This window comes from Desmodus rotundus, chromosome X, assembly GCF_022682495.2.
Source record: "Desmodus rotundus isolate HL8 chromosome X, HLdesRot8A.1, whole genome shotgun sequence".
Lineage (NCBI taxonomy): Eukaryota > Metazoa > Chordata > Mammalia > Chiroptera > Phyllostomidae > Desmodus > Desmodus rotundus.
The window spans coordinates 49,562,321-49,589,685 of record NC_071400.1 but is presented as its reverse complement, the minus strand read 5'-3'; the positions used below and the strand labels follow the sequence as shown (position 1 = coordinate 49,589,685).

The 27,365-nt window shown below is 40.4% G+C and overlaps 1 protein-coding gene across 5 annotated transcripts in view; it reads left to right on the top strand.

Moving 5' to 3' along the window:
• Positions 1-27,365, top strand: part of DCX (doublecortin) — a 185,709-nt gene that overhangs the window by 7,186 nt on the left and 151,158 nt on the right. For all 5 annotated transcript variants that reach the window (XR_008426005.2, XM_053917476.2, XM_053917475.2 and 2 more), the window contains exon 3: positions 10,495-10,835. Coding sequence is in view for 4 of the 5 variants with exons in the window: in XM_053917476.2 (XP_053773451.1) it covers positions 10,495-10,835 (341 nt within the window). In the remaining variant the exon portion in view is untranslated. The remainder of the gene's footprint in view (positions 1-10,494; positions 10,836-27,365) is intronic.

Genomic DNA, 27,365 nt, shown 5'->3' with positions numbered 1-27,365 from the left:
GAAGGGAGGTAGACATTTGATCATCTTGAGCCCACAATTTGTTCCCTTCCTGTGCTTTTAGCTGTCCTTCCATGACTTCATTTCCTTGTGCCCTCACACTGAAGCACTTTGTCAATTCCAGCAAATTGTCATGTTGCTTGGCTCTCTGAAGTCAGTTTTCCTTTTGGGCTCCCAATGGGTAAGGAATGGCCCTTGGAATCTGTGGCAGAATGAGAACTCAGCTGTGTAAAGTGGTAACACACCTCACCCAACTCCAATTGCCAGGCAACTGAATGTGCAGGAAACATTTGAGCTCTGGCAGCAGGTATTGCAGACATTTGCAATATTGGAACAAGGAATCCTTGGTCTAGAGAAATTAGCATATTTGATGTCTTTGTAATAGTAGAATTGGAGATTCCTCAGTGGTGGGCAGTGATTTCTTTAGTATTTAAGTACCATAATAGCTTTGTCTCCTAAAGCCTATTTGGGATAGAAAAAAAGAAGAAAATTCCTTCTAATAGAGCTTTAGGATTGGAAGGGACTCCATGTCACTAGTATAATATCCTCAATTTATAGATGAAAAAGCTGAGACTCAGAGATTAAATGATTTGCTTGAGCCCACATAGTTTGTAAATGTTTGATTGGGATTTGAATCCAAGAATGTCTGACTCCTTATTTCACTGCTTTTAACCACTATAAATATTCTGCTTCTGTGTGTGTGTGGGATGAGGGATGCTGATAATGGAGAAGATTATGCATGCTTGGGGGCAAATGGTATATGGGAAGTCTCTGTACCTTCCTTTTAATTTTGCTGTGAACCTAAAACTTCTCTAAACAATAAATTCTTTTAAAAATCTTGTCCTCGGTATGCATCAGAAGTGACAGACATGGCTTCATTAGCCATAGAGCTTCTATATTTCCCATTTGCAGCAACTGGAGCCTCCTCTTAACCAGTAGAAAATCTTATCCTTGAGGCATGAGACCCAGGCTTGTGCTCATGTTCCATGAGGATTAAGCTCAGTTCTAAGATGGCTGCCCTTGCTTCTTTCCCATTTCTTTCCTCGGCTTCTATACCTCCTCTTTTTCTTCTTCCCAACTGTTTTTTCCTCTTTTCCATTTTTGCTCTTTCCTTCTTGTTCTCTTCCTTTAAAGCATTAATAATAAGGATAGCTGTAATTTATCAAGTGCTTACTATGTATGAGGCTCTGGGCCCAGCACTTCAAATCTGTCATGTGATTTGTGCCTCAAAACAAACTTATGAGGTAGGGGATTATGTTACTATAATCCCCACTTTGCATACAAGTAACTGAGCCAATGGCAGTTAGGTAATTTGCCCAATGATACACAGTGAGGAAGTACTGAGGACCCCATTCTGACTGACATCACATTAGTAATAGAAAAGCTGCTCCTTTTCTATTACTCCAGTTTGGGACCAAAAGAGAGTGGAGAGACTGAAAGGTACTTTTTGAAGGTGCCTAATGTAGATTTGGCTGAGGGCTGGGCTCTCTGGAAAATTCTTGGGTGCCATATGATGCTGTAGCTCTCTACCATTGTGTTCATTTTCATCTGGAGGTACTTAATCATATTCATAGTTCAGAGGCTTAAGAGGTTGAAGAGATATGGGAGCAAAAAAAAGTCCATATTCCTAATAGGGTCACACAGCTGACTCTCTAGAAGAGAATAGGTGAGTGAAATAAGAAATATATAGCCTCACACATTTCTACACCACCAGTTGTCTGAGTTTTAAAGTGTATGACAAGTTATGGAAAACATCTGATGTAAAAGCAGTGGTCTCTTAGAAAGTGCCCATGAAACTGGTGAAGTGCTAAGCAATAGGCTGTTTCTAGGGTAGGGGGGATATTGGCTATAAATACATGGGGGAATTGAAAGACCCTCCCTTTCGTCATTTTAAGTCACAAGTGAAAGACTCTAGACTATAATGCTGGTTGGTTTGTATTAACGAATAAGAGAGCCAAAGAAATTAGGGTTTCTTTTGGCTAAGGTTTTCTTTTTCTTTTTTTAATCATTATTATTAATGATTTATTTCTATTAAGAGTATTGATTAAATGTTCTCAGCTTTATTTTTCACCTTACTCTTCTATAATCTGGCCATCATCCTCTTTAACTTCCTGAACTATCCACTCCTTAACTTCTTTATTGTTTTAATTTTTTTTATTGTTATTCAATTACAGTTGCATGCCTTCTCTCACCATCCCTCCACCCCACCCCAGCTGAATCCACCTCCCTCCCCTACCTCCACCCTCCCCCTTGATTTTGTCAATGTGTCCTTTATTGTAGCTGCTGTAATCCCCTCTTGCCACTGTCCGCCCCCCCCACCCCGGCTATTGTTAGATTGTTCTTAACTTCAATGGCTCTGGTTATATTTTGTTTGCTTTTTTCTTCTATTGATTATGTTCCAGTTAAAGGTGAGATCATATGGTATTTGTCCCTCACCGCCTGGCTTATTTCACTTAGCATAATGCTCTCCAGTTTCATCCATGCTGTTGAAAAGGGTATAAGCTCCTTCTTTCTCTCTGCTGGGTAGAATTCCATTGTGTACATATACCACAGTTTTTGGATCCACTCGTTTGCTGATGGGCACTTAGGTTGCTTCCAGTACTTGGCTATTGTAAATTGTGCTGCTATGAACATTGGGGTGCACAGGTTCTTCTGGATTGGTGTTTCAGGGTTCTTAGGGTATAATCCCAGCAGCGGAATTGCTGGGTCACAGGGCAGTTCCATTTTTAGTTTTCTGAGGAAATTCCATATTGTTTTCCACAGTGGCCTCACCAGTCCGCATTCCCACCAACAGTGCACTAGGGTTCCCTTTTCTCTGCATCCTCTCCAACATTTGTTTATGGATTACTTTACGTTGGCCACTCTGACTGGTATGAGATGGTACCTCATTGTGGTTTTAATTTGCATCTCCCTGATGGCTAGTGATGCTGAGCATCTTTTCATATGTCTCTGGGCCCTCTGTATATCTTCCTTGGAGAAGTGTCTGTTCAAGTCCTTTGCCCATTTTTAATTGGGTTGTTTGTCTTCCTGGAGTGGAGTCATGGGAGTTCTTTATATATTTTGGAGATGAGGCCCTTGTCTGAGGTATCATTAGCAAATATGTTTTCCCATTCTGTTGGTTCTCTTTGTAATTTGGTGCTGTTTTCTTTAGCCATGCTGAAGCTTTTTATTTTAATGAGGTCCCATTTGTTTATTCTTTCCTTTATGTCCCTTGCTTTAGGGGATGTGTCTGTGAGGATGTGGCTGCGTGGAATGTCTGAGATTTTCCTGCCAATGTTTTCCTCAAGGACTTTTATGGTGTTACGGCTTATATTTAAGTCTTTTATCCATCTTGAGTTTATTTTCGTGTATGGTGTAAGTTGGTGATCGAGTTTCATTTTTTTTGCACATAGCTGTCCAGATCTCCCAACACCATCTGTTGAAGAGGCTGTTTTTGCTCCATTTTATGCTCCTGCCTCCTTTGTCAAATATTAATTGACTGTGTAGACTTGAGTTTATTTCTGGGCTCTCTGTTCTGTTCCATTGGTCTATGTGCCTGTTTTTATGCCAGTACCAGGCTGTTTTGATTACCATGGCCTTGTAATACATTTTGATATCAGGTATTGTGATCCCTCCTGCTTTGTTCTTCTTTCTCAAAATTGCTGCAACTATACAGGCTCGTTTATGATTCCACATAAATTTTTGAAGTGTTTGTTCTATATCTGTGAAATATGCCATTGGTACTTTACTAGGTATTGCATTGAATCTATAAATTGCTTTGGGTAGTATGGCCATTTTGATGATGTTAATTTTTCCAATCCATGAGTATGGTAGATGCTTCCATTTGTTTGTGTCTTCCTTAATTTCTTTCATCAGTGTTGTGTAGTTTTCTGAGTACAGGTCTTTTACCTCCTTGGTTATGTTTATTCCTAGGTACTTCATTTTTCTTGTTGCTATATCAAATGGGATTTTTTTCCTGATTTCTGTTTCTGCAGTTTTGTTGTTGGTGTACAGGAATGCCTTTGATTTCTGGGTATTGACTTTGTATCCAGCTGTTTTGCCAAATTCATTTATTAGGTCGAGTAGTTTTTGGGTAGAGTCTATAGGATTTTCCATGTACACTACCATGTCATCTGCAAACAGTGACAGTTTCCTTTCCTCCTTTGCAATTTGGATGCCTTTTATTGCTTTTTCTTGTCTGATTGCTGTGGCTAGGATTTCCAATACAATCTTGAATAGCAGTGTTGAGAGAGGACACCCTTGTCTTGTTCCTGATCTTAGAGGGAAAGCTCTAAGTTTTTGTCCATTGATTGTGATGTTGGTTGTAGGTCTCTCATATATGGACTTTATTATGTTGAGGAATGCTCCCTTTACTCCCACTTTGCTGAGTGTTTTTATCAGAAATGGGTGCTGTATATTATCAAATGATTTTCTGCATCTATTGATATGATCATGTGATTTTTGTCTTTGCAGTTATTGATGTGATGTATTATGTTTATTGATTTGCGAATATTGTACCGTCCTTGCATCCCTGGGATGAATCCCACTTGGTCATGGTGGATGATCTTTTTAATGTTTTGCTGGATGCGGTTTGCTAATATTTTGTTGAGAATTTTAGCATCTATGTTCATCAGAGATATTGGCCTGAAGTTTTCTTTCTTTGTTGTGTCTTTATCTGGTTTTGGGATTAGGATGATGCTGGCTTCATAAAAAGAGTTTGGGAGTCTTCCATCAGTTTGGATGTTTTCGAATAGTCTGTGAAGGATAGGGGTTAGCTCTTCCTTAAATGCTTTGTAGAATTCTCCTGTGAAACCATCTGGTCCAGGGCCTTTGTGTGTTGGGAGTTTTTTGATGACTGCTTCAATTTCATCTCCTGTTTTTCATCTGTTCAGGTTTTCTGCTTCTTCTTCATGCAGTTTTGGAAGGTTATATTTTTCTAGAAATGTGTCCATTTCACCTAGGTTTTCAAATTTCTTAGCATACAGTTCTTCGTAGTAATTTCTTACAATCCTTTGTATTTCTGTGGTATCAGTTGTAATCTCTCCTCTTTCATTTTTAATTGTGTTTATTTGGATCCTCTCTCTTTTCTTCTTGATGAGCCTACATAAAGGTTTGTCGATTTTGTTTATCTTTTCAAAGAACCAGCTCCTGGATTCATTGATCCTTAGAATTGTGCTTTTAGTCTCTATGTCATTTAACCCTGCTCTGATGTTGGTTATTTCCTTCCTTTTGCTTGCTCTGGGCTGTCTTTGTTGTTGTTCCTCCAGTTCGTGCAGGCCTAGGGTTAGGTTGTTTGTTTGAAATGTTTCTATCTTCTTAAGGTAGTCCTGTGTTGCTATGAACTTCCCTCTCAGGACTGCCTTTGCTGTGTCCCATAGGTTTTGGGTTCTTGTGAGTTCATTTTCATTTGTTTCCAGAAAGTTTTTGATTTCTTCCCTAATCTCATTCTTGACCCATTTATTGTTTTTTTTTTTATTGTTATTTAATTACAGTTGTATGCCTTTTCTCCCCATCCCTTCACCCCACCCCAGGTGAACCCACTTCCCTCCCCCCTCTCCACCCTCCCCCTTGGATTTGTTCATGTGTCCTTTATAGTAGTTCCTGTAATCCCCTCTACCCACTGTCCCCTCCCCCACCCCCCACCCCCACCCTTGCTATTGTTACATTGTTCTTAACTTCAATGTCTCTGGTTATATTTTGTTTGCTTTTTCCTTCTATTGCTTATGTTCCAGTTAAAGGTGAGATCATATGGTATTTGTCCCTCACTTCCTGGCTTATTTCACTTAGCATAATGCTCTTCAGTTTCATCCATGCTGTTGCAAAGGGTATAAGCTCCTTCTTTCTCTCTGCTGCGTAGAATTCCATTTTGTAAATATACCATAGTTTTTGGATCCACTCGTTTGCTGATGGGCACTTCGGTTGCTTCCAGTACTTGGCTATTGTAAATTGTGCTGCTATGAACATTGGGCTGCACAGATTCTTTTGGATTGGTGTTTCAGTGTTCTTAGGGTATAATCCCAGCAGCGGAATTACTGGGTCAAAGGGCAGTTCCTTTTTTAGTTTTCTAGGACTTGAACAGACACTTCTCCAAGGAAGACCCATTTATTGTTTAATAGCATGCTATTCAGTCTCCATGATTTTGAGTGTTTGGGGTTTTTTCCTTTGGGGTTGGTTTCTAGTTTCAGTCCCTTGTGGTCAGAGAAAATGCTTGATATGATTTCAATTTTCTTGAATTTGTTGAGGCTTGCTTTGTGTCCTATCATGTGGTCTATCTTTGAAAATTTCCCTAGACACTTGAAAAGAATGTGTATTTTCCTTCTTTGGGATGAAAAGCTCTATATATATCAGTTAAGTGCATTTCCTCTAGGGTATTGTTAAGTGACACAATCTCCTTGTTGATATTTTGTTTGGAAGACCTGTCCATTTTTGATAGTGGGGTGTTAAAGCCCCCTACTATAATTGTGTTGCTGTCAATATCTTTCTTGAAGTCCTCCAAGATTTTCTTTATGTATTTGGGTGCTGCTATGTTGGGTGCATATATATTTACAATGTTTATGTCTTCTTGGTGGATTCTTCCTTTGAGTATTATGAAGTGACCTTCTGGTTCTCTCTTTATGGCCCTTCTTTGGAAGTCTATTTTGTCTGATATGAATATTGCTACCGCTGCTTTTTTTTTCCTGTCCGTTTGCTTGGAAAATTTGTTTCCAGCCCTTCACTTTCAGTCCGTGTAAGTCTTTTGTACTGAGATGGGTCTCTTGTAGGCAGCATATGTGTGGGTCATGTTTTCTTATCCATTCAGCTATTCTATGTCTTTTGATTGGAGCATTTAATCCATTTACATTTAAGGTTATTATCGATAGGTAGTTATTTATTGCCATTTTTTCCTACCTGTGTTCCTCTGTCTTTCTCTTTTCCTTCCTTTCCTTAAAGCAGTCTCTTTAGCATCTCTTGCAGAGCTGGTTTGGTGGAGGTGTATTCTTTTAGACTTCTTTTGTCTGGGACATTCTTTATTTGGTCTTCTATCTTGATTGAGAGCCTTGCTGGGTAAAGTAGCCTTGGTTGCAGGCCTCTGGTTCTCATTATTTGGAATATTTTTTGCCATTGTCTTCTGGCTTGGAGCATTTCCATTGAGAAGTCAGTTGCTAACCTTATTGGGGCTCCCTTGTATATGACTTCCTGTGTCTCCCTTGCTGGTTTTAAGATCCTCTCTTTGTCTTGGAAATTTGCCATTTTAATTATGATGTGTCTTGCAGTGGGCCTCTTTGTGTACCTCTTTCTTGGGACTCTCTGTGTTTCCTGGATTTGGGTGACTTTTTCTCCCATCAGATTAGGGAAATTTTCCATCATTACTCTTTCAAACAGGTTTTCTATCCCTTGCTCTTCTTCTTCTCCTTCTGGTATTTCTATTATACGGATATTGTTACGTTTCATGTTGTCCTGCATTTCCCTTATTGCCTCTTCATTCTTTCTTAGCCTCTTTTCCTTTTCTTGCTCTTTCTGGGTGTTTTTTTCTACTTTGTCCTCCAGCTCGCTGATCCGATCCTCTGCTTCATCAAGTCTGCTTTTCATTCCTTCTACTGTGTTCTTCAATTCAGAAATTGTATTCTTCATTTCCTCTTGGCCCTTGTTGATAGTTTCTATTTCCTTTTTCATGTTGATATGGTTTGCAGTTAGTTCATTGTAGTTTCCCTGTAGTTTCTGGTAGTTCTCTTTGAGCTCAGAGAGCTCAGTGAGCTTCCTGATCACCATTGCTTTGAACTCAGTATCTGATAGTTGACTTGCCTGTTCTTCAGTTAGCATTCTTTCTGAGGCTTCCTCCTTTTCTTTCATTTGAGAATTGTTGTTTGGTCTTCCCATTGTGTGTGAGACTCTTCTTGTTAGCCTCTGCTTCTTAAATTGATCTATTCTGACTCCCTGGGTTTATGGTATGAACTTCTATGGTAGAATTCCAATGGGATTCAGTGGTGCTGTCTCCTCAATCTCCTGTTGTCACTGGTCTTGAGCTGACGTTATGGGTGTAACACAGTCTTACTCTGGTGTTTTCAGCATTCCAGGTTTTCTTGTCTCACCTGTGCGAAAAAGAGGAATGGGGGCAAATAAAACAAAACAAAACAAAACAAAAAACGGAATGAGGGAAAAAGGGAAAAAAGGGAATAGAAAAGGAAAGGAAGGAAGGGAGTAGGAATAAAGAAAGATCAGAGGCTAGATAAGAAGGAATTTTTTAACAAAAATTACAACAACAGAATAACTCAAAGAAGGCAGGAAGAAGGAATAAAAAAGGTAAAGGATGGAAGGAAGAAGGAATAAAAAAAGAAAGAAGGACAGAAAGGAAGAAGGAATTCAGGGGGAAAGAAGGAAAGAAAAAAGAAGAAAAGAAAAAAAAAAAGGTCTTCTGCTGGCTATAAATTGGTCAGGTTTGGCTAAGGTTTTCGACCACCCTATTTTGTTTTTGTGTGCACCAGGGTACCCATGGTTACATACAAAGCATGAGAAGACACTAGGAGCTTTTGGCACTCAGAACTGTGTTGGAAGCCACTGTGCATATGTTGGAAGCCACTTACCTGTTCCCTCCACACACACCCATAATTGTTCTCAAAGGTGCCCTAGATATCTGACTGAATCTTCTCTCAGCATTAACTAAGAAATTTATTAATTATCCTGACTTAAAGGATTTGGTGCTACAGCAAATCAATCAATATTTGCATAATAAATAGAAAAAAAAGGAAACAAAATATAACCAGAGACATTGAAGTTAAGAACAATCTAACCACAGCCAGGGGGAGTGGGGAGGGGACAGTGAGGAGAGGGGATTACAGGAACTACTATAAAGGACACATGGACAAAATCAAGGGGGAGGGTGGAGGTGGGGGAGGGAGGGGGATTTGCCTGGGGTAGGGTGGAGGGATGGGGAGAAAAGGCACACAACTGTAATTGAATAACAATAAAAAATTAAAATAAAAAAAATATTTGCAAAGAGAGTGCATTACCAGCCCGGTGTTTCTGAATGTCTCTGCATGCTTGTCCTGCTGAGATCAAAGAAAGAAGAGCCATCAGACCATGATTATATTTAATGTTTTCTTTGCACTGACCAGAGTTGGTTTATTTATTTATTTATGCATTTGAGTTATTACTGGTAAGTTAAGCCTAATTGAATCATACTGTTTTTCTCCAGTTTGACCTCTGAATGAACTTCTGTATACCTTGAGGCAAATGAGTTTTATTTAATAAATTCAACCTTTTCCAATATTCTCTCCCCCAGGCTGTCTACCTCTTTTGGTTTTTCCAACTTCTAGTCCCAGGTGTCTAATCACCTCCTTTTGCCTCTGGCCATTGTGTTTCTTTGTTGCATTAGTTATCTCTTCTATCCCAAGGTACATGTGAAAATTACACTGGATCCCTCCAATCCATAAATCAGGCTATGTCATATATTCTTACATATTAATGTCATTACTTGCAGCAGCCAAAGGTGAACACTGATGCAGATGGCCTTGAATACACAGTGATGCATTTGGGAAGATGCAAAGATGAGGGTGGGTGGTAGAGAGAAAGAAGAGTATTTCTCAAGCAAGAGTTATGACTTGCAGACACAAAGAATAGTGTGTGTGTGTGTGTGTGTGTGTGTGTGTGTACAGGTTGTTATTCAGACAATTTCTCCAGCTGGGTGTGAAAATAGAGGGCACAATTATGCATACATATATACATTCAACACACATATATTTCCCATTTCAATATTCTGCTGGTAAGCTGTGTTTTCTCTGCAAAGGACAATCTGACTTCTTGACAAGGATGTACTATATGCCCAATATGCAGGGTTATTGTGTCATTTTAATTTGGAATAAAAATTATTAACCTTGAAAGTTCTTCTTGGTTTATAATATAACAATGGAACAGGGCTATGAGCCAAGAAACAGGACAGGGACATTAAGGAAGAGATACATGTGAGAAGCACTCCAGGAATGCCCATAGATGTTAACAAACATCCTAGAAATTAACATAAACATTTCAATTCTAATAAGACCATACTTGTTAGATTATATTTAAGTGTGTTCATTGTCTTTGGGACCCTTAGTTTCATAGGATTTTAAAAAGATTTTATTTACTTTTTAGAGATGGGGAGGGAGGGGGAAAGAGGGACAGAAATATCAATGTGTGGTTGCCTCATATGCACCCCCCACTGGGGACCCAGCCCACAACCCAGGCATGTGCCCTAGACTGGTAATAAAACCAGCATCCCCCTGATCTGCAGGCTGGCACTCAGCCACTGAGCCACACCAGCCAGGGCTATAGGGTTTTTAATTAAACCAAGTATGCCATTATAATGAAGAATGTTTTTCTGATGACTTGCTCTTGAATTTGAATGAGCCAAGTTATTAAAGAGCCCAATTAGGAATTGTACCTAAGGTTGTTTATTATCACCATTTCTCCAAAAGTTGTACTCCAAGATCACTGTGTATTAGTTTATGTGGGATAGTCCATATACCTGCTATTAAACTAATTACCTCTTATGTCTTCCATTAGGGGAAAGCTATGTTTGTTCTTCAGACAACTTCTTTAAAAAGGTGGAGTACACCAAGAATGTCAATCCCAACTGGTCTGTCAATGTGAAGACATCTGCCAATATGAAAGCCCCCCAGTCCCTGGCTAGCAGCAACAGTGCCCAGGCCAGGGAGAACAAGGACTTTGTGCGTCCCAAGCTGGTGACCATAATCCGCAGCGGAGTGAAGCCTCGGAAGGCTGTGCGTGTGCTTCTGAACAAGAAAACAGCCCACTCTTTTGAGCAAGTCCTCACTGACATCACTGAAGCCATCAAACTAGAGACTGGGGTTGTCAAAAAACTCTACACTCTGGATGGAAAACAGGTAGGTGGCTTTTTCAGACTACTTTTCTTCTCATTTGTTCTAAATCCATGGATGATTATCTTATACATAAGGCATCATTTCTGGTTGAGGGACTCTTCCTCCACCTCTCATCATTCCAAACTGATATTTTATGTCTCATTTGGAAGAAAAGTCTTTTCAGCTGACAAAGCAATGGACCAAGAATCTGAGGCTTTTAAATTCAGTCTGCTTCTGACTTACCAAGTAAAATGATCACAGCCTCAACTTTCTTACCTTTTAAGAAAAGATGTGTTAGAACCTATGTCCTACATTTTTATGTATATGAATTTAGCTATCACATAAGGCAAGCTTCATTGTTCAATGTATGTGACTGGAAATGGGCTTTCTCCACTAATTTATTCTTAGATTCCCTCACATTGGTATTCAGCACTCATTCTATTGAAAAGAGGTTGAAGTAACCTATGTGATCTATGATAAGAGTGAAATCCAGTGGAAGCACTGAAATATCTGGTTTGTTGTCTTTTCCTCACTACACCACATATTGTTTTTCTCTCTTTGTTTTCCATGTGACATGGCTATCTTATTTTCATTCTGCTGCTGGTCTGTGTGAGAAAGGAACTGTTTCAGGATCCTAAAATTAGCCCAAGAAGATGCTGCCATCTGTTCTCTTACAAATCAGGTTCTTCATGTCATTGGTTATGCTACTAAAGTACCACCTGTATTAATATCTGGGAAAGAATGTAGCCAGGCATCTCCATTAGACAGATGCACCATTCTCTTGAGCATAGGGAGCTGTAAATATATGACAAAAAATGTTCCAAGGAAATTGGAAAAGTGGCTGGTTCTGTTGGCTCTAAAGAGAATCCTAGTTCCCCATCAGATAAGACAAGTATGGATTATTATTAGTCCATACTTTGTACCTCATAAAATACCTTTGGTGTTTGAACAAAGGGGCTGATCACACCTGCTCTACCCATGTTCACAGGATTCTCATGAGGATTAAAGGAAATCATGGATATTAAAGCACTCTATAATTTAAAACACATGATATAAATATGTATGCATAATATTCATCATTAAATAAGATAAATATGTAAATGGCAATTTTATATATATATAAATGTTAGATCTCTTCCCTTTACCTCCATCATTCTTCGATTGAACTTCCAACATTTTTGTGGTGATATATCATACCTTGGCATTCTGTGACTGCTCCTAGTAATAAATAAAGGGACCTCCACCACCTCCAAGCAAGTTCCAGTCCAGTGATGAGTAGATTTTTATCCTACAGCAGGACACACAGAATGGCAATCCAACTCTTTCAAGCATCATCTCCCATTTTTGGGGGGAAGTACATTACAAAGCGCCAGTGTATGATATGGTGTGTGTACAAAAATGTCAAGGGGCAGTGCTTAAGGGAGCAGAACAGTGCCTTGTCAGGCATCAGTGTCACTGTTGATAGTGTCCCTTCTCTTCAAAAAGTCTCCCTCTGCCTACTGTGACCCCTGGGAGTTATCTTTTAAGGCCTGGCTCATGTTATGTTATTTCTGAAACTGTGTCTCCACTATGCAAAATTAAAACAATCTTAACCTTTTTTTAAATGCTCAGTTCCTGGTACATTGTGGATGCTCTATAAATGTTTGTTGATTGAATGAACTAACATAAAGAGATTCTCACATGGCCCAGGTAACCGTTCTGAGACACCCTCTGTTTTAAATGCTCTAGACACTTTCCTTAGCTCTATATGAAGAGATAGATTCCTTTCCAAAGGAGTGGATATTCTAACCGAGTGGCTCCTGTACCTTACTTATTTGGAAGTCACTGAGGGCAGACTTTTAAAGCAGTATTTCCCAAAGTATATGGTAAGAACTATCCCTAACACCCTGGCCTGAGAAACTCTTTATAAAAGCTTGCTGTGGCCAAATAAGTTTGTAAAATGCTACAATTTGTATGCCATTCTTAGAGATTTATAGAGTTTATTAGTATATTAAATATTCTGAGAAATCCTGCAGAAAGGAAATCCATTTAATTTAGCTCCAGAATTTCCCAATGTTATTTAACTCAAACATGTTGTATGGAATACACACACACACACATATGTATGTGTGTGTATATATATATATATAATACAATATATATGAATATATAATAGAATGTGTAATGGGACAGGGGTTCCAGACAAAATGGAAGTGTACATAAAAACACCGCTTCCTCACATGACCAAAAGAAGAATGACAACCAATTAAAAAAAAAACAAAAACAGAACTGCCACAATAGCAATCTGCATGTAACTCTGACAACAAAGGTGTTAAAGAAACTGGAGAGCATTATGCTAAGTGACATAAGCCACAGAGTGAAAGACAAATACCATATTATCTTACCTATAAGTGGAACCTAATCAACAAAACAAACAAGCAAGCAAAATACAACCACACACATTAAAATAAAGAATAAACTGACACTAACCAGAGAGGACGGGGGAGAAGGATAATAGGGGATAATATGGGAAGGGCCATCAAGGAACATATATAAAGGACATATGGACAAAGCCAAAGGGGGTAGATTTGAGGGTAGGAGGTGGGGATGGGTGGGGCAGGGGGCCATGGTGGGATGAAAATGGAGACAACTGTACTTGAACAACAATAAAAAAATTAAAAAACAAAACATATATCCAGACCAGTAGGAGAGGCAGAGATGAGGAGACGGGCAGCCAGTTGGATGAAGAGGACCAGCAGCAAGGCAGTGGACTGAACATCACTTGTGAGGAGGGGCTGGCTCACAGGAAACCTAAAGACTCAAAAGCTCTAGCTGTAAATACTGAAGGGGTTGCAAAGGTGGGAGAAACTCCCAGTCTCACAGGAGAGTTCATTGGAAATTGGGGCTACAGCAGAGTGAGCAAGCAGCATTGTTCCCTCTCTGACCCCTCCCAACAGACAGCACCACAATGCAGCAAAGAGGCTTGCCCTTCCCTGGTGAATGCCTAAGATTCCACCCCCTTACAACATAACAGGTGTGCCGAGACAAAGAAATGTGGTCCAAATGAAAGAACAGATCAAAACTCCAGAAAAAGAGCTAAGCAATGAGGAGGTAGACAACCTATGTGATACAAAGTTCAAAACACTGGTAATCAGGAGACTCACAGAATTGATTGAGCTCAGTCACAAAATGAAGGAAGAAATGAAGCCTACCCAAAGTGAAATAAAGCAAAATATACAGGGAACCAAGAGTGAAGGGAAGGAAACTGGGACTCAGATCAACAATTTGGAAGAAAAGGAAGAAATAAACATCTAACTGGAACAGAATGAACAAAGAAGAATTTTAAAAAAAAATGAGGAGAGGCTTAGGAACCTCTGGGACAACTTTAAACATGCAGCATCCAAATTGTAGGGCTGCCAGAAGGAGAAGAGGAAGAGCAAGAAATTGAAAACTTATTTGAAAAAAATAATGAAGGAGAACTTCCCTAATCTGGCAAAGGAAATAGACTTCCAGGAAGTCCAGAAAGTTTAGAGAGTCCCAAAGATGTTGGACCCAAGGGAGCACACACCAAGGCACATCATAATTACATTACCCAAGATGAAACAGAAGGGGAGAATCTTAGAAGCAGTAAGAGAAAAGGACAGTTACCTACAAAGGAGTTCCCATAAAACTGTCAGCTGATTTCTCAAAAGATACCTTGCAAGCAAGAAAGGGCTGGAAAGAAGTATTCCAAGTCATGAAAGGCAAGGACCTACATCCAAGATCACTCTATCCAACAAAGCTATCATTTAGAATGGAAGGGCAGATAAAGTGCTTCCTAAATAATGTCAAGTTGAAGAAGTTCATCATCATCAAGCCCTTATTATATGAAATGTTAAAGGGACTTATCTAAGAAATAGAAGCTCAAAAACTATGAACAGTAAACTGACAACAAACTCAAAGCTATCAACGATTGAACCTAAAAAACAAAAACTAAGGAAACAAGTAGAACAGGAACAGAATCATAGAAACAGAGACCCCATGGAGGGTTACCAGTGGGGAGGGGGAGAGGGAGAATGGGAAAAAGATACAGGGATAAGAAGCATAATTGGTAGGCACAAAATACACACGGGGAGGTTAAGAATAGTATAGGAAACAGAGAAGCCAAGGAACTTACATGTACAACTCACGGACATGAACTAAGTGGGGTAGGAGTTTTGGAGGGAGGGGAGGTGCAGGGTGGAGGGGGTATAAAGTGGAGATAAAAATTGGGACAACTGTAATAGCATAATCAATAAAAATATACTTAAAAAGAATATGTAATTGAATACATATTGTAGAATATATAATATGGAATGTATATACTATGTAATATATATAATGGAATATATATAGTGGAATATACACATAGACATATTCAGAGCACACTAGGAAATGCTATTTACAGGAGATGCTGAATAATTAGGAAGTAACTGTCCTAACCTCGCTGGTAAGATTGTTATGCATGGAGTAACCCACAAATCAAACATTGTTCTGTGGTTACAGCAAGGACATTAAACTACAATATTTGGGGGTACAGGGACAAACCTACTAATTACAGAACAGGGTCTGAGTATACTGAAAGTTGGTGCCAAACTCAAAATTTTGGATCCCAGCCCATTTCCCAATCCTAGTGATGATAACTCTAATGTTAACACCTATCAGTCACTGATTACTGGTGGGTATTCTTACTACTTGGGAATATGTTCTTCTTCTATGCAGGCAAAAGGCACATGTGTTGTAATGGCTTGAACTTGCTTGGATGGGATTCTGGTTAGCCTGTTTTTAGTGGAAAGGACAAAGTATGGTCAAGGCTATTTGTTATTAACAATTTTAAGATGAAATTAGGGCCCTCGCTTGGTTTCTGTCTTGATCTGATCCCAGATAAATCAGAACAAATTGTTTCTCCCTGTATGTTTCAAGCAACCCAGCTGATCATACCAGATTTATTGTTGCTTCTATTCCCATGTGTACCATTTGACAAACAATCTGCAAACATGGTTTTCGTCTCTTTATCTCTGCTTTTACTTTGATTGGATGTGCTTTTGGAGCCCTTGGTGTTTTTAGGTCTTATGTTTTGCCAGTATAGAAGGCTGAATTCCTGACTTTTTGCCTCTAAGCTATTACAGTTTGTGTAGGTAGGGAAACTAACCAACACCAGTAGGAAGGAGTACCAATTTGTCCCTCACTTCAAAAAGAATTTGCTAATGTAATTAGGAATAGGGGATAAGGCCCTAGACACTCCCATGGGCTTTAATGGATTTCTACTTGGTCAGGAAAAACATGGTGAAGGGTTGGATAATGATGTACATTTGTTCACTCTCAGGTAACATTCATTGTTCTATTGATTCTTGGTAGCTGGAGTTGTTGTGGTATGTTGATAAAATTATCCAACTATTAATTTCTTTAATCAAGACACACTTACCTTTATGCTTAAAGATATGGATGCACAAAACCTGGAATCCAAACTTCTGGTTAACTTACTAGCTCAGTAGATACATGGTCTATCTAGCCTTAAATTGGTTTCTGTAAAGGACACAGCATAGTGCTTCTATTAGTAGTGTAGAGCTTTAATAATAGACTTCCAGCTTCTGGCCTCTTACACAGGGGTACAGCTGGTCCGAATACCATGCATTTTTATGCTACACTTATTGGCATCTCTAGTGTCAGTTTTGTCCATATTCAAGATCTGTGCAGTCAAAGATTCACTATTACCTCAATGTAAGTGCCTAAGGGATAAATTTGGCCCTTAGTATTTGTATTACCTTTGTTAGGCCAATTTTTAATTGGGAAATTTTATTTCGTGTTTCTCTCTATATCTTTCTATTACAAACTACTTGGACCAGGAATTTCAGGTCTTAGAATAACAAAAAAGAGATTTAAGCTGGTTCCAAGATTACCTGTACCTTTGGAAGCTAGAAGAGAGGTTTTTTTCCTAAAATATAATTGGATCTCTTATTTTCTTTTTTTAATTTTTTTAAATTTTAATTTTGTATTATTCAATTGCAGTTGTGTGCCTTTTCTCCCCATCCCTCCACCCCACCCCAGCCAAACCCACCTCCCTCCCCCACCTCAAGCCTCTCCCTTGATTTTGTCCATGTGTCCTTTAGAGTAGTTCCTGTAATCCCCTATTCCCACTGTCTCCTCCCCACTCCACCCTGGCTATGGTTAGATTGTTCTTAACTTCAGTGTCTCTGGTTATATTTTGTTTGCTTTTTTCTTCTATTGCTTATGTTCCAGTTAAAGGTGAGATCATATGGTCTTTGACCCTCACCGCCTGGCTTATTTCACTTAGCATAATGCTCTCCAGTTCCATCCATGCTGCTGCAAAGGGTAGAAGCTCCTTCTTTCTCTCTGCTGGGTAGAATTCCATTGTGTACATATACCACAGTTTTTGGATCCACTCGTTTGCTGATGGGCACTTAGGTTGCTTCCAGTACTTGGCTATTGTAAATTGTGCTGCTATGAACATTGGGGTGCACAGGTTCTTTTGGATTGGTGTTTCAGGGTTCTTAGGGTATAATCCCAGAAGCAGAATTGCTGGGTCAAAAGGGCAGTTCCATGTTTAATTTTATGAAGAAATTCCATACTGTTTTCCACAGTGGCCTCACCAGTCTGCATTCCCACCAACAGTGCACTAGGGTTCCCTTTTCTCCGCATCCTCTCCAACATTTGTTTGTGAATTTCTTTATGTTGGCCACTCTGACTGGTGTGAGATGGTACTTCATTGTGGTTTTAATTTGCATCTCCCTGATGGCTAGTGATGCTGAGCATCTTTTCATATGTCTCTGGACCCTCTGTATGTCTTCCTTGGAGAAGTGTCTGTTCAAGTCCTTTGCCCATTTTTTAATTGGGTTGTTTGTCTTCCTGGAGTGCAGTCGTGTGAGTTCTTTATATATTTTGGAGATCAGGCCCTTGTCTGAGGTATCATTAGCAAATCTGTTTTCCCATACTGTTGGTTCTCTTTGTAATTTGGTGCTGTTTTCTTTAGCCATGCAGAAGCTTTTTATTTTGATGAGGTCCCATTTGTTTATTCTTTCCTTTATGTCCCTTGCTTTAGGGGACGTGTCTGCGAGGATGTTGCTGCGTGGAATGTCTGAGATTATCCTGACAATGTTTTCCTCGAGGACTTTTATGGTCTTACAACTTATATTTAAGTCTTTTATCCATCTTGAGTTTATTTTTGTGTATGGCGTAAGTTGGTGAACGAGTTTCATTTTTTTGCACGTGGCTGTCCAGATCTCCCAACACCATCTGTTGAAGAGGCTGTTTTTGCTCCATTTTATGCTCCTGCCTCCTTTGTCAAATATTAGTTGACCGTAAAGACTTGAGTTTATTTCTGGGCTCTCTGTTCTGTTCCATTGGTCTATGTGCATGTTTTTATGCCAGTACCAGGCTGTTTTGATTACAGTGGCCTTGTAATACAATTTTATATCAGGTATTGTGATCCCTCCTACTTTCTTCTTCGTTCTCAAAATTGCGGCAGCTATTCGGGGTCGTTTATGGTTCCATATAAATTTCTGAAATGTTTGTTCTATATCTGTGAAAAATGTCATGGGTACTTTAATAGGAATTGCATTGAATCTATAAATCACTTTAAGTAGTATGGCCATTTGGATGATGTTATTTTTCCAATCCATGAGCATGGTACATGCTTCCATTTGTTTGTGTCTTCCTTAATTTCTTTCTTCAGTGTTGTGTAGTTTTCTGAGTACAGGTCTTTTACCTCCTAGCTTAGGTTTATTCCTAGGTACTTTATTTTTCTTGTTGCTAGATCAAATGGGATTTTTTTCCTTATTTCTGTTTCTGCAGTTTCATTGTTGGTGTATAGGAATGCATTTGATTTCTGAGTATTGACTTTGTATCCAGCTGTTTTGCCAAATTCATTTATTAGGTCGAGTAGTTTTTTGGTGGAGTCTATAGGATTTTCCATGTACACTATCATGTCATCTGCAAACAGTGACAGTTTCATGTCCTCCTTTCCAATTTCGATGCCTCTTATTTCTTCTTCTTGTCTGATTGCTGTGGCTAGGACTTCCAATACTATGTTGAATAGGAGTGGTGAGAGAGGGCATCCTTGTCTTGTTTCTGATCTTAGTGGGAAAGTTCTAAGTATTTTTTTAATATATTTATTGATTATGCTATTACAGTTTTCCCATTTCCCCCCCACTCCACTCCATCCTGCCCACCCCCCTCCCTCCCACATTCCCCCCCTATAGTTCATGTCCATGGGTCATACATATAAGTTCTTTGGCTTCTACATTTCCTACACTATTTGTACCCTCCCCCTGTGTATTTTCCACCTATCATCTATGCTACTTATTCTCTGTACCTTTCTCCCCCCTCCCTCTCCCACTCCCTTAATGACAACCCTCATGTTCTAGTTGTTTGCCTAGTTTGCTCTCATTTCTGTTTTATGTGTGGCCGTTAATAACTGTGAGTTTGCTGTCATTTTTACTGTTCCTATTTTTGATCTTCTTTTTCTTAGGTAACTGTCTTTAACATTTCATATAATAAGGGCTTGGTGATGATGAACTTCTTTAACTTGACCTTATCTGAGAATCACTTTATCTTCCCATCCATTCTAAGTGATACCTTTGCTGGATACAGTAATCTTGGATGTAGGTCTTGCGTTTAATCTTGGGTAATGTAATTAGGATGTGCCTTGGTGTGTTCCTCCTTGGGTCCAGCTTCTTTGGCACTCCCTGAGCTTCCTGGACTTCCCGGAAGTCTATTTCCTTTGCCAGATTAGGGAAGTTCTCCTTCATTATTTGTTCAAATAAGTTTTCAATTTTTTGTTCTTCCTCTTCTCCTTCTGGCACCCTTATCATTCAGATGTTGGAACGTTTCAAGGCATCCTGGAGGTTCCTAAGCCTCTCCTCATTTTTCCAAGTTCTTGTTTCTTCATTCTTTTCTGGTTGGATGTTTCTTTCTTCCTTCTGGTCCACACCATTGATTTGAGTCCTAGTTTCCTTCTCATCACTATTGGTTCCCTGTACATTTTCCTTTGTTTCACTTAGCATAGGCTTCATTTTTTCATCTGTTTTTCTTTTTTTTTTTTAATTTTTTTTATTGTTATGCAATTACAGTTGTATGCCTTTTCTCCCCATCCCTCTACCCCACCCCAGGTGAACCCACCTCCCTCCCCCCTCTCCACCCTCCCCCTTGGTTTTGTCCATGTGTCCTTTATAGTAGTTCCTGTAATACCCTCTTCCCACTATCCCCGCCCCCACCCCCCACCCCCGCCCTGGCTATTGTTAGATTGTTCTTAACTTCAATGTCTCTGGTTATATTTTGTTTGCTTTTTTCTTCTATTGCTTATGTTCCAGTTAAAGGTGAGATCATATGGTACTTGTCCCTCACTTCCTGGCTTATTTCACTTAGCATAATGCTCTCCAGTTTCATCCATACTGTTGCAAAGGGTATAAGCTCCTTCTTTCTCTCTGCTGCGTAGAATTCCATTGTGTAAATATACCATAGTTTTTGGATCCACTCGTTTGCTGATGGGCACTTCGGTTGCTTCCAGTACTTGGCTATTGTAAATTGTGCTGCTATGAATATTGGGGTGCACAGATTCTTTTGGATTGGTGTTTCAGTGTTCTTAGGGTATAATCCCAGCAGTGGAATTACTGGGTCAAAGGGCAGTTCCATTTTTAGTTTTCTGAGGAAATTCCATATTGTTTTCCACAGTGGCCTCACCAGTCTGCATTCCCACCAACAGTGCACAAGGGTTCCCTTTTCTCCACATCCTCTCCAACATTTGTTTGTGGATTTGTTTATGTTGGCCATTCTGACTGGTGTGAGATGATACTTCATTGTGGTTTTAATTTGCATCTCCCTGATGGCTAGTGATGCTGAGCATCTTTTCATATGTCTCTGGGCCCTCTGTATGTCTTCCTTGGAGAAGTGTGTGTTCAAGTCCTTTGCCCATTTTTTAATTGGGTTGTTTGTCTTCCTGGAGTGGAGTCGAGTCAGTTCTTTATATATTTTGGAGATCAGGCCCTTGTCTGAGGTATCGTTGGCAAATATGTTTTCCCATACTGTTGGTACTCTTTGTAATTTGGTGCTGTTTTCTTTAGCCATGCAGAAGCTTTTTATTTTGATGAGGTCCCATTTGTTTATTCTTTCCTTTATGTCCCTTGCTTTAGGGGATGTGTCTGTGAGGATGTTGCTGCGTGGAATGTCTGAGATTTTCCTGCCAATGTTTTCCTCAAGGACTTTTATGGTGTTACGGCTTATATTTAAGTCTTTTATCCATCTTGAGTTTATTTTCGTGTATGGCGTAAGTTGGTGATCGAGTTTCATTTTTTTGCACGTAGCTGTCCAGATCTCCCAACACCATCTGTTGAAGAGGCTGTTTTTGCTCCATTTTATGCTCCTGCCTCCTTTGTCAAATATTAATTGATTGTATAGACTTGAGTTTATTTCTGGGCTCTCTATTCTGTTCCATTGGTCTATGTGCCTGTTTTTATGCCAGTACCAGGCTGTTTTGATTACAGTGGCCTTGTAATACAGTTTGATATCAGGTATTGTGATCCCTCCTGCTTTGTTTTTCTTTCTCAAAATTGCTGCAGCTATTCGAGGTCGTTTATGGTTCCATATGAATTTCTGCAATGTTTGTTCTATATCTGTGAAATATGTCATGGGTACTCTAATAGGGATTGCATTGAATCTATAAATTGCTTTGGGTAGTATGGCCATTTTGATAATGTTGATTCTTCCAATCCATGAACATGGTACATGCTTCCATTTGTTTGTATCTTCCTTAATTTCTTTCTTCAGTGTTGTGTAGTTTTCTGAGTACAGGTCTTTTACCTCCTTGGTTAGGTTTATTCCTAGGTACTTTATTTTTCTTGTTGCTATATCGAATGGGATTTTTTTCCTGATTTCTGTTTCTGCAGTTTCGTTGCTGGTGTACAGGAATGCCTTTGATTTCTGGGTATTGACTCTGTATCCAGCTGTTTTGCCAAATTCATTTATTAGGTCGAGTATTTTTTGAGTGGAGTCTATAGGGTTTTCCATGTACACTATCATGTCGTCTGCAAACAGTGACAGTTTCATTTCCTCCTTTCCAATTTGGATGCCTTTTATTGCTTTTTCTTGTCTGATTGCTGTGGCTAGGACTTCCAATACTATGTTGAATAGGAGTGGTGAGAGAGGGCATCCTTGTCTAGTTCCTGATCTTAGTGGGAAAGCTCTAAGTTTTTGTCCATTGAGTGTGATGTTGGCTGTAGGTCTCTCATATATGGCCTTAATTATGTTGAGGACTGCTCCCTTTATTCCCACTTTGCTGAGTGTTTTTATCAGAAATGGGTGCTGTATCTTATCAAATGCTTTTTCCGCATCTATTGATATGATCATGTGATTTTTGTCTTTGCTGTTGTTGATGTGATGTATTATGTTTATTGATTTGCGAATATTGTACCATCCTTGCATCCCTGGGATGAATCCCACTTGGTCATGGTGGATGATCTTTTTAATATATTGCTGGATGCGGTTTGCTAATATTTTGTTGAGAATTTTAGCGTCTATGTTCATCAGCGATATTGGCCTGAAGTTTTCTTTCTTCGTTGTGTCTTTATCTGGTTTTGGGATTAGGATGATGTTGGCTTCATAAAAAGAGTTTGGGAGTCTTCCATCAGTTTGGATTTTTTCGAATAGTCTGTGAAGCATAGGGGTTAGTTCTTCCTTAAATGCTTTGTAGAAATCTCCTGTGAAACCATCTGGTCCAGGGCTTTTGTGTGATGGGAGTTTCTTGATGACTGCTTCAATTTCCTTTGCTGATATTGGTCTGTTCAGGTTTTCTGCTTCTTCTTCATTCAGTTTTGGAAGATTATATTTTTCTAGAAATGTGTCCATTTCATCTAGGTTTTCAAATGTCTTAGCATACAGGTCTTCATAGTAATTTCTTACGATCCTTTGTATTTCTGTGGTATCAGTTGTAATCTCTCCACTTTCATTTCTAATTCTGTTTATTTGGATCCTCTCTCTTTTCTTTTTGATGAGCCTACTTAAAGGCTTGTCAATTTTGTTTATCTTTTCAAAGATCCAGCTCCTGGATTCATTGATCCTTACAATTGTGCTTTTAGTCTCTATGTCATTTAGTTCTGCTCTGATCTTGGTTATTTCCTTCCTTCTGCTTGCTCTGGGCTGTTTTTGTTGTTGTTCCTCCAGTTCTTGTAGGCGTAGGGTTAGGTTGTTTGTTTGAACTGTTTCTAACTTCTTAAGGTAGGCCTGTATTGCTATGAACTTCCCTCTCAGGACTGCCTTTGCTGTGTCCCATAGGTTTTGGGTTGTTGTGAGTTCGTTTTCATTTGTTTCCAGGAAGATTTTGATTTCTTCCCTAATCTCGTTCTTGACCCATTCATTGTTTAATAGCATGCTATTCAGTCTCCATGCTTTTGAGTGTTTTGGGTTTTTACCCTTGGCGTTGGTTTCTAGTTTCAGACCCTTGTGGTCAGAGAAGATGCTTGATATGATTTCAATTTTCTTGAATTTGTTGAGGCTTGCTTTGTGTCCTATCATGTGGTCTATCTTTGAAAAAGTTCCATGGACACTTGAAAAGAACGTGTATTTTGCTATTTTGGGATGAAAAGCTCTGTATATATCAGTTAAGTCCATTTCCTCTAAGGTATTGTTAAGTGACACAATATCTTTGTTGATCTTTTGTTTGGAAGACCTGTCCATTTTTGATAGTGGGGTGTTAAAATCCCCTACTATAATTGTGTTGCTGTCAATATCTTTCTTGAAATCCTCCAATATTTTCTTTATGTATTTGGGTGCTCCTATGTTGGGTGCATATATATTTACAATGTTTATGTCTTCTTGGTGGATTCTTCCTTTGAGTATTATGAAGTGACCTTCTGGGTCTCTCTTTATGGCCCTTCTTTGGAAGTCTATTTTGTCTGATATGAGTATTGCTACCCCTGCTTTTTTTTCCTGGCCGTTTGCTTGGAAAATTTGTTTCCAGCCCTTCACTTTCAGTCTGTGTAAGTCTTTTGTCCTGAGATGGGTTTCTTGTAGGCAGCATATGTGTGGGTCATGTTTTCTTATCCATTCAGCTGTTCTATGTCTTTTGATTGGAGAATTTAATCCATTTACATTTAAGGTTATTATCGATAGGTAGTTATTCATTGCCATTATTTCCTACCTGTGTTCCTCTGTCTTTCTCTTTTCCTTCCTTTCCTTAAAGCAGTCCCTTTAGCATCTCTTGCAGAGCTGGTTTGGTGGAGCTGTATTCTTTTAGACTTCTTTTGTCTGGGAAGCTCTTTATTTGGTCTTCTATCTTGATTGAGAGCCTTGCTGGGTAAAGTAGTCTTGGTTGCAGGCCTCTGGTTCTCATTACTTGGAATATTTTTTGCCATTCTCTTCTGGCTTGGAGCGTTTCCATTGAGAAGTCAGTTGCTAACCTTATCGGGGCTCCCTTGTATGTTACTTCCTTTTTCTCCCTTGCTGCCTTTAAGATCCTCTCTTTGTCTTGGAAATTTGCCATTTTAATTATGATGTGTCTTGCAGTGGGTCTCTGTGGGTTCCTCTTGCTTGGGACTCTCTGTGTTTCCTGGATTTGGGTGACTTTTTCTCTCCTCAGATTAGGGAAATTTTCCATCATTACTTTTTCAAACAGGTTTTCTATCCCTTGCTCTTCTTCTTCTCCTTCTGGTATTCCTATTATACGGATATTGTTACGTTTCATGTTGTCCTGCATTTCCCTTATTGCCTCTTCATTCTTTCTGAGCCTGTTTTCCTTTTCTTGCTCCTTCTGGGTGTTTTTTTCTACTTTATCCTCCAGCTCGCTGATCCGATCCTCTGCTTCATCAAGTCTGCTTTTAATTCCTTCTACTGTGTTCTTCAATTCAAAAATTGTATTCTTCATTTCCGCTTGGCTCTTGTTGATATTTTCTATTTCCTTTTTCATGTTGATATAGTTTGCAGTGAGTTCATTGTAGTTTCCTTGTAGTTTCTGGTAGTTCTCTTTGAGCTCAGAGAGCTCAGTGAGTTTCCTGATGACCATTGCTTTGAACTCAGTATCTGATAGTTGACTTGCCTCTTTTTCGGTTAGTATTCTTTCTGAGACTTCCTCCTTTCCTTTCATTTGGGAATTGTTTCTTTGTCTTCCCATTGTTTGTGAGGTTCTTCTTGTTGGCCTCTGCGTCTTAAATTGCTTTGTTCTGACTCCCTGGATTTATGATATGAACTTCTATGGTAGAATGCCAATGGGATTCGGTGGTGCTGTCTCCTTACTCTCCTGTGCTCACTGGTCTTGAGCTGACGTTTATGTGTTTAACACGGTCTAACTCTAGTCTTTTCAGCACTCCAGGTTTTGTTGTCTCACCTGCGGGAAAAAGAGAAACGGGGGGCGAAAGAAAAGAAAAAAAAAAACACACACACACACACACACAAAACAAACCAAAAGAAAGATGGGAAGGAGGGAAAAAGGAAATAGGAAAGGAGGAAAGGAAGGAAGGAGGGAAGAATAAAGAAAGATCGGAGGCAAGATAAGAAGGAATTTTAGCAAAAATTAAAACATAGAAATAGATAAAAGAAGGCAGGAAGAAGACATAAAAATGGTAAAGGATGGGAGGAAGAAGGAATGAAAAAAAAAGAAAAAAAGAGAGAGGAAGAAGGAATTCAGGGGGAAAGGAAAAAAAAAGAAAATGGATAAAAAAAAAAAAACAAAAAACAAACAAAAAAAAAAAAAAAAAAAAAAACCTTCTGTTGGCTTTAAACTGGTCAGGTTTTTTCTGCTGGTGTCCTGTCTGTTCAACGGGAGGGGGTGTTTGGAAGGATTGGTTTCACTTTTCTCTCTTCCTGGGTCACACTCTTCGCTGTTTTGTAAGTGTGGTCCCTGGCAGTCAATCAGTCCGTTGATCAGCCAATCCAGCTGCTTTGGCTCGTGACGCGTGCGTGCGCAGCAGGGGAATCCAGCAGCTTTGGGTCTGTGACGTTATTTTGTGCCCTGAGCGCGCAGCCGGCGGACCAATAGAGCCGCCAGGGCTTGGAACGCTGGCGCGCAGGTGGCGGATTCAGCCGCCTTGGGGTTAGGACACTCGCCAGCAGCTTTGTATTTAGAAAACAGGCACCCAGCCAGCCCTGTGCTTGGTGAGCGCGCGCAGCCCGCTGAGCCACAGGCTCTGTGCTTGGGGGCCCGATCCAGCCGCCCTGGGCTGGAGTCTCTCGGGTGGGCGGGGCCGCCCTGGGACTGAATCACGCGGCACTCGGTTCCGAGGTTTTGGGCCTGTGGGTAGAGCAGCTAGACTCTGGTCCAAATTATCTCGGAGGTTTCAGGTGTGGGCGCCCCTCCGGGGTTTCAAGTGTGGGTCCCGTTCGCTAATCTGCTCGCGCGCGACCGGACCTCAGGTGAGCGTAGCAGTCCAGGGGTGGAGGGGGAGGGGCGCCAGGGGCCTCGGCTACTACCGAGAGTTCTCTAATTAGCCCCTGAGTGTCTCTATTTTCTTTTTCTTTTTGAGAAATTCCTCCTTTTCAAGCCCCCCTGGTCTAATCAAGCACCTGGCTGCTCACAGCGCAGCCTGGCCCTCTCCCAAGAGTCCTGCCGCAGCCCCTGCGCCAGGGCTGGCGCTTCTGCCGCCCTTGTACCGCGCGGTCCTGGGTCCCGTGGACCTTATTGTCCTTGAGCACTCTTCTTACCGTCAGATCTTTCAGTGTCCTCTATCTTTGGTCTCTGATCTTCGTATATGCTGGAATACTGTTGACTGTTCGCTCTGCTCCTCAGATCAGCTAGGTATTTCCCTGGCGTTGAGGGGAAGTGGACTCCGCTCCCACCTATGTTGCCCCCATCTTCCCCCCTTTTCATCTGTTTTTCGAACAGATTCAACCAAGTCTGTGAGCATATTGGTAACCAGTGCTTTGAACTGTGCATCTGATAGGTTGGCTATCTCTTCCTCGCTTAGTTGTATTTTTTCTGGAGCTTTGAAGTGTTCTGTCATTTGGGCCTTTTTTTTTTTTTTTTTTTTTTTTTTGTCTTGGCGCATCTGTTACTTTAAGGGGCAGAGCCTTAGGTGTTCACTGGGGCGGGGTTGTGCTGGTCGCTTCGCTGTGACACTGTATGTGGGGGAGGGGCCAAGTGGGAGCAATAGCACCCTCCACACTCTCCTCCAGCTTTCAATCTTTCACTCGGATACCCACAATCAAACTGGGCCACTCTGGTGCTGGTTCCCGAGGAGGAGGGCCTGTGCACACTCTAGGCCCCTGTGGGTCTCTCCAACAACCTCTCCTGTGAGGCTGGGAGTCTCTCCTGCTGCCGCCCCAACCCCCACGGGCATTTTCAATCAGAGGTTTGAGGCTTTATTTCCCCCATGCTGGAGCCCTGGGTTGAGCGGTCTGCTTTGCTCCCCGCTGTTCGTCCGGTTTATCTGTGGGCGAATGTGGTGCCGCAGGGTGCTACCCGCTACTCTGCCTGCCCCGTTCTCTGCCACTCTGAGTCCGGCCCTCTGGATTTATCTGTGCAAATGTGGGGCCGCAGGGTCTGCTAGTGCTCGAACTGCCTGCGCCATTTGTCCCACACTCCGCCAGTCTCAGTCCCGCTAGAGCCACGTGAGT